Source organism: Chaetomium globosum, genomic scaffold, assembly GCF_000143365.1.
Source record: "Chaetomium globosum CBS 148.51 scaffold_7 genomic scaffold, whole genome shotgun sequence".
Lineage (NCBI taxonomy): Eukaryota > Fungi > Ascomycota > Sordariomycetes > Sordariales > Chaetomiaceae > Chaetomium > Chaetomium globosum.
Genome location: NT_165982.1, coordinates 2,781,595 through 2,789,123, shown reverse-complemented (window position 1 = coordinate 2,789,123; position 7,529 = coordinate 2,781,595). Strand labels below are relative to the sequence as shown.

Below are 7,529 nucleotides of genomic sequence, written 5' to 3'. Positions count from 1 at the left end.
TTCGCGGCTGCATGCAGAGTGAGGCGGGACTTGGTATGGTAAAAGCAACGGTCGAGGGGTCAAGGAAGGGGAAGAACATGTGGCACAGTGGGAGAGGTGGTGTGGGTGGGTGGGGGGTTGGGGGGTAAAAGGGGGTTTTCTCGATGAGGTGAGATCGGGGGGAGGGGAGAGTGAGATCAAGAAGAGGGGGAGGAGCGGCACGGGAGAAGGATCGCACATTGTACGTCGTGCACAACGCCGCTTGCTGAGGGGTGAGAGAGAGCGGGGTGGCCCGGGCAGGTCGTGCCCCTTTTTCCGCGCCGTTGGGTGGCGTGGGTTGGCTACGGGTTTATAGGTCTTCGTGGCACGTACGTACATTGCAGTCAGATGTTATTTGGAAGTTGATGGTTTGATAATCGAGCTACCTGTGGTCTTGGCTACGTGTTGTTGAAATTGCATTCATGTTGAGCACTCGATATTCCAGTTGACTGTTACTGACGGGGATGGATGTGGTGTGTCTAGGGATAATGCTTCCATGTTGAAGATCCTCCCTCCGTCGGTGAACGCCACCCAAAGCAAACACGGCGGAGTCCCCAACGCAGCTTTGGGTCTTCGGTGGATGCGTGTTGGCCCCGGACCTGCCCAACTGCGTAGTCACGCCGGCAGCTATCCGCTCTAGGCACTTGCTCATTACGAGGCCTTGAAGCGTTTCACTTGTTCTTCTCCTGCGTCTCGTTGATGGCAGCTGCCTATCGAACCGCCACTGTGGAATCTCGAGCACCGGTTTTGGCTGCCAGAACATCAGCTAGTGGCGGGTCTATCCATGGGTTGCTTCGGGCTTGCGTACGTGACGGAGGGTGCTTAACTGCCGATTTGTCGATGGCAGCTCTAGCTCCCTCTCATTACAGGGAGCATACTAGTAGAGTTGTGGCAATGGTGGCGTGGGCTTGGGCTCATTGGGTTCGTCTCAACTTTCCACTCTCAAGGAACGATGCTGCAAAAGTATTCGCTGCAGTGCTGTCGAGCCACATCTCGCTTCTCCGGCACCCTCGCCTGTCTCTCCAACAAGAGCGTCGAGGTCGAAGGACGGTATATCGCATCGCGCGCATTCCAATTGCCCAGCGTTCATGATTCGGAGATTCACATGTTGCTAAATCTCGAATCACAAGTTACGTCTCCGAGGTTTATTTGATTACGAGGGGCGATTCTCGAGAACCTAACTCCCATCGAGTAGCAAAGCCGGCGAAGCGTTGTGCCCGGCGTCTCGGCTTTACTCTAAATGCTGATGCCTAGAGGGTATTTGCCATGATGTCGTCGAAGTGGAATTGCTTCTCGCCAACCCTTGCTTTGGTGGACTTTTGTTTTTTTTCGCATGAAGTTGAAGCCCAATCTGGAAATGAGCAGGACGGTGGCTGTGAGGTATCGGTCTCCATTCGTGGCGAGGGACGTGCGTGGGGACAGGAGGCCCTAACAATATTAGGCGGGTTTCAGGAGGGAACTTGTTAACGTTGCATGAATAGAGCGGCCGAGAGGATTTGCTGCTGTCGACGGGCCTTGATGGCCTGAGCTGGGCTGTTGCCCGAAGCTGGAGGTTGGGATGAGGTTGGGGTTAGGGATGTTGAAGACCCCGGTCATCCGTCATCCATCGGGGAAGGTCCGTCATTCGGGAGATGCGCGGAATGGGGCAGTTGGTTTGGGAGTCAGGGATCGACTTGAAGTATGGAGTTTTTGGTTGGTCGCTGGCTCGTTTGGTCCGAAAGTGCTCACCACGACCTCAACTTTCTCCTGTGTCTCCGATCGGGCCTTTGAAGCCAACGGTCTACCGCATAGAAAAGGATTTGCAAACCTCCGCTCAGGGTGGTGGTCGGGCCCGTTGGCATGCAAGGCACCCCGTCGGAGGATTTGTTGGTTTTGCCTTCGCAACGTTGCTTTACCTTTTCACCTGCCGGCGGGACTACCGGTTATCCGCCGGTGGCAAGTTGTTCGTTCTTTTTTCCGAGATCCTCTTCGCGCTCCCGACGGGCATTGAATTCTAGAAACAAACACGCATTGGCCTCACTCGGCGTCGCCATTCCCACAAGAATTGAGCAGCGTCTCGCCTGGGGAGCCACCTCATGGCGGCTTCCTGCGCCGTCAACGAAAGCCAAGTGGTGGTTTGTGCATGTCATGGCTGGCGGCGGGGCCCAACCCCGGGTTCAGGGATTCTCTGGCTCTGTGCGCTGTCTTCGATTCTCCATTCTCGGCCCCCGATTGCCGGTTCAAGCCGGTTTCCATCATCTTCTGTGGCCCGTCTCGTGTTGTTCAACTGCTTGTTTCTCGTCTGTTACTCTTCGTTTGATTCCTCGATTGACAGCCGCTGAGGTTGAGATGTGTGCATGAGCGCGCGGCTGGCGGTCTCGACGATCAGTGCAAGCGCGGTGGTTGTGCGCTGGATCGCCTGGCGTCTCTGGTCGGGGCCGGGGGTTCGCCTGACCAGCCATGGGCACGGGCATGGGCATGGGACATGGCAAGGCGCTTTTTGAGGGTTTGCCCACTTTTTGTTCAGCCCACTGAGATCAAGCCTGGCGGGGCTGTCGGCGGGGCTGCTGGCGCGGACTCGCCGCCATACGTAAGCAAGGAGGGGTTAACTAGTGCAAGTGACGGCAAACGCAGCGCTTGCACCGCGGGAAGCAAGCAAATGGGAAAGCATCGACTGCTTTTTATGGTTTCCGATGCGGGTAAACTTGGCGGGAAACATCTGCTATTTTGGCAAATTGTCGCACCCTCTTCTCTGCACATGCTGTCTTACTTTGTTTCCTGACCCTCCTATTCTGAGCGACTTACGGAATAGACGCACACAGCACAACGTCCTGGCAGTCTGCCTGCAGTTCAACAGTGCTTAGGTAGCCCACACCTAGCAGACTCCTCGATTAAGGGTGCGGGTGAAGGCCTAGATCGGGGTGGGCGCGTGGGATGCATTTGGTAATGGGTGTAGGTGGTCTCGTCCACCCGCGGTCCGCCTACTTTTTCGTTGATCCGCCTGGGAATGTTGGAAACACAAGTGCCCAAGAGGGTAGACGACAACTGCTCTTCTCCGTGCACAGTGGTATTACCGTTATTCGTCCGGGTTAAGCCGATGGCGCCTGTGGTTTCTGCCTCTGACAAGAAGGTTCCAGGCGTCGGGTGCGGGTATACGAGTCCCACTCGGCAGTGTGTTCGCTGGGCTGCCTCGATACGGTCGTATTGGGAACTTTCCGTCTTGATGCAGCATTGAGCTCGTTTTACCAACTTGCAAGCCTGCGAGTTTTGACAAGAAGTCGTCCCATGTGCGCAGCCGCATCCGACATGGGCAGCCCCTGCACAAACCGAGCAAACACCGATTATCCAGTTGAACAAGCAGACAGGCCTATCTTTCTGGTCCCGATGTGATTGATGAGCTTGGGCTTCAGTTGGAAGACCGAGGCACGAGCCTGTCGTCGCAAGTGGACTGACCGGACACGGGCTCCAATGGGACGGAAGACAGGGGTTTTTGGGGCTTGTTCGAGGACGCTCGGTGGGTGAGGGAAAGGGGGCGGTGTTTCAAGTTCATGCACTCGGCCAGTCGGGCGGCTGCGGCCAGGTTCCCCAGGATCTTGCCCAGACCACCACCTCGCAGTGGTCTCCGCTCGAGGGCCAATCAACCCTCCGTCTGGGCCTACGAATGCGGCCAGGTACCCTCAATTTCTGATTGGACAGCATTTTCTGCACCCCTGGCATATCGAGATCCACAAGTGCCGCTAGAAGCGGCATACCCCTGTGCTTTTTTTTTCTCTCAGGCCTCCTTCCCCTTTTTGGCTGCACGACGAATCCTGGTTGTGTGCCATCCTCGATCCGCGATTCGGCAAGAGTTGTTGAAAAGCCCTGGCGAAGGTCCGGCAAGGGGGAACCAGCTGCCCCACCTCTCAAAAGTGCCACTGACAGACGACAGCCAAACGTGAGCCAGCGAACAAGGTCGCCGTGCCTGTCACCTGTCACACCAACGCTTTTTTGTCTCACTGAGAAACAGTTTTCCACCAAGAATACGGGCAGCGGGACGCCCACCACAGTCACTGGAGAACTTCCACCTCCGCTGCAGGTCAAACTGAGCGCGCGGCTGCCATCACACACCTGACTTACGGACGCAGGCGTGTAGCCGGCACAGTACTGCGAACTTAGAACTTACGCAGGAGGGTAGAGATGCCGAATTGGGAAGCTGTAGAATCCTGTCAGTGTCACTCGAAGCGGGAAATATTCCATTCACCCTTGTCGCTGTAGGCGGCCGACTTGCCACAGGCCCGCAGGATGGGCAGCAAGCGGGGGTTGATCGTGCAATTCCTGGTCCTTCGTGCCAGGGGAAAAAAAGGGAAGAGACGAGAAGGCCACCGAGGCCAACCAGGCCACATGTCTGGGCATCGAACATCGGACAAATGCGGTGGGTGGCATGGGTGGCCACGTCGCCCCAGTCTCTCCCCCTGGGCCTTTTTCCCCCCCACTTCAGGGCTACCCCTGCCATCCCAAGCGGCGTCTTACCCACAACGGGAGAGTCGCTGTGTTCAGGCTTGGCTCTCTGAACGCTTGGGACGAGCGGACCCTGTGTAGCTAGTGGGGTTCGAAACAAGCCAGCGCTGCTCGACCTATCAGCCACTCACACCCAATCATTAAGGGACGAACGGGGGAGAACAGAAACATCAGGATAAAGGGAGCAACTCCCCGCCCTTTGTCGATGTCTTTTTATTCTCTCCTCATCACCACGGCATCGCGCCTCGTTCTCTCCTTCAAACCAAACAGCTCCAGGCACGGGCTTCATTGTCTTTTCTTCACTTCCCATTGTTCTTGCAACAAACACGGTCCCTTTGGAACCACTTACACACACAATTTTGAGCCCGGTGCTTTTCGATTGTGATTCACAAAAAAACAAGCCGAACAAGCCTATTGTTTCCTCAATAGCGACAAGCCAACAACAGCTTCACAACAACACAACACACAAAGCCCGTTCATTCCTTCTTGAGGCTCACGAGCAGCGCTCGATTTCAAAAGACAACAACTGCTGGTCCTGTCAGTGACTACTTCGCTCCCTGCAACTTCCAAACTCGCCTATCCGGCATTTTTGAGCGCGCGATCGCACAAACGAAACAACCCACCACCACCACCACCAAAAAAAACCGTCAAGATGTTCAACTCGTTCACCACCGGCGCCCTTGCCCTGCTCGCTGGCAGCCAGCTTGCGGCCGCCCACATGGAGATCTCGTACCCGGCTCCCTTCCGGTCCAAGTTCAACCCCAACGCCGTCAACGTCGACTACACCAACACGGCTCCCCTCTCCGACTCGGGCTCCAACTACCCGTGCAAGGGCTACCACTCGGACTTCGGTACCGCTGCCGGCGCCCCCACCGCCCAGTTCGCTCCTGGCGGCAACTACAACTTCACCGTTGTCGGCGGCGCTCCCCACGGCGGCGGTTCGTGCCAGGTCAGCTTGAGCTACGACAAGGGCAAGACCTTCACCGTCATCCAGTCCATCATCGGCGGCTGCCCTCTCGCCTCCAACTACCCCTTCACCATCCCCTCGGATGCCCCCGAGGGTGAGGCCATCTGGGCCTGGACCTGGAACAACAACATCGGCAACCGCGAGCAGTACATGAACTGCGCCGCCGTCACCATCGGCGGCGGTGGCAAGCGCGAGGTCCAGACCCGCGCTTCTGCTGCTTTCTCTTCCCGCCCCCAGATCTTCGTCGCGAACATTGGCAACGGCTGCAAGACCACTGAGGGTTCTGATGTCCAGTACCCCGACCCGGGCCCGGATGTCGTCAACAACGGTGGCAAGGTCGGCCCCCCCGTCGGCAACTGCGGCTCCACTGGCCCCGGTGCTGGTGCTGGTGCTGGCGCTGGCGAGGGTTCTGGATCTGGCTCTGGCTCCGGCTCTGGCTCTGATAACGGCAACGGCAACCAGGGTGGCGATGCGCCGAGCTCTACCGTGCAGGCCACGGCTGCTCCCGCTCCCACCCCTTCCAAGCCTGCCCAGCTCCCTGGGTATGTGTACCCTAACTCTACTACTACTACTACCATGTCTGTGATCTCAAGCTTACCATCTTCTAGTGGCGTCTTCATCACCCCTCCCGCTGCTGAGCCCACCACCCTCGTCACCCAGACCGCCGTCGCTCCTCCTGCTGCTACTGGCGGTGCTGGTTCCGGCTCCGGCTCTGGTTCCGGCTCTGGCTCGGGCTCCGGTTCGGGATCCGGCTCCGGCTCCGGCTCTGGCAACACCGCCGGTGGCCACGCCCAGGGCACTGCCTGCACCGAGGAGGGCGCCTGGAACTGCATCGGCGGCACCTCCTTCCAGCGCTGCGCCAGCGGCGCCTGGTCCGCCCCTCAGGCCGTCTCCGCCGGCACCGTCTGCAAGGTCGGTGAGACCGGCACCCTCTCCATCGAGGCTGCCAGCTCCAAGCTCCGTGTCCGCCGTTTCCGCGGCGCCTCGGCCAAGGTCCGCCTCGCTCCCCAGGCCTAAGGGTCGACACGACGCGCGTGCATTTCACTTCTCAGCCAGGTGCTTGTTTGCTTGTTTTGGACAGCACCACGGCCTTGGGTCGCCAGCAATTGTTGGGGCTCACTTTTTTGCATGATTGGATTGCGTCAATTCTTCTATACCCCGTTGGCTGGTCTTCTTCGTCCTCTTAGGATAAGGATCGGAGGTGGCTGGTTGACTTTGATTGTCACTCGTTCATTGAGACATAGGGAAGGCAAGACTTTTTCTGGCCCTTCGTCAGGCGTTTGACCATTTTTTCTTCTGCTTTCTGCTTTCTGCTATTTGGAACTTGGATTGGCAAGCGGTTGGTTGTATGTAACAGTACCATCGAGAGATCTGGGGCACTCGCTAGAGAAAAGAGGGCATTTGGGAACACACCCTTGGGATATACATGACATGACGTGGATGAATACTACCTTTTGTTTGACTGCGCCTTGCCGACTTTGACCCCTGACACGAGCCTGACGTGATGAAGGATGCGAGTTTATGCGTTGTGTTTTGTGGGACTGTTTGGAGGCCAACCAGAGGCGTGTTTCGTTTCGCAAGATGATCTCGTGCATGTGCTCATCTTGGATGGGACGATCTAACAATACGTATTTAGAACACGGCTGGTTGACGGTTATGTGTGTCACTGTTTCGTTTCCCCGCCCATCTGTCACCTGTTTAGCAAAGCTCTGGTGACAGCCGTGGCGTGGCATGACACACCCGCCAACACAGAGATGGTGTTTCGTTATCACTCATTTGACGAGGTACCATGACCAACATTGATCGAACACAATCCATCCACAACCACACACAACCACGGTGGGCGTACGAGCCCTCCGTTTCATGCACCAGCCTTTCTTGTCACCCGTCAACGGTGAATCGGTTTTCGGCGACTAGCTTACACCGAACCACGCATGTCAAAACGGGTTACATAACTACCTGTCTTTATTTGGGGAGGCAGGCTACAACCAAGCGCTTGTCATACTCGGTCTGGTCCGAGACGTAAGTGGCCTGAATAGGAGTCCGACTCTCCACGAGCTGTCCTCCT

At 57.1% G+C, this 7,529-nt stretch overlaps 2 protein-coding genes across 2 annotated transcripts; one reads left to right on the top strand and one right to left on the bottom strand.

Annotated features, from left to right (window-relative positions):
• Positions 1 to 2,302: 2,302 nt before the first annotated feature.
• On the bottom strand, positions 2,303 to 3,305 carry CHGG_10459 (uncharacterized protein; the record flags this gene model as incomplete). The annotated part of the gene is made up of 3 exons (XM_001228385.1): positions 2,303 to 2,574; positions 2,803 to 2,840; positions 3,244 to 3,305. 3 exons carry the CDS (start codon positions 3,303 to 3,305, stop codon positions 2,303 to 2,305), a joined length of 372 nt encoding a protein of 123 aa, XP_001228386.1.
• A 1,841-nt stretch (positions 3,306 to 5,146) lies between these two features.
• CHGG_10458 (uncharacterized protein) lies at positions 5,147 to 6,478 on the top strand (the record flags this gene model as incomplete). The annotated part of the gene is made up of 2 exons (XM_001228384.1): positions 5,147 to 6,003; positions 6,070 to 6,478. The coding sequence occupies 2 exons, from the start codon at positions 5,147 to 5,149 to the stop codon at positions 6,476 to 6,478; spliced, it is 1,266 nt and encodes a 421-aa protein (XP_001228385.1).
• Between the last annotated feature and the right edge of the window lie 1,051 nt (positions 6,479 to 7,529).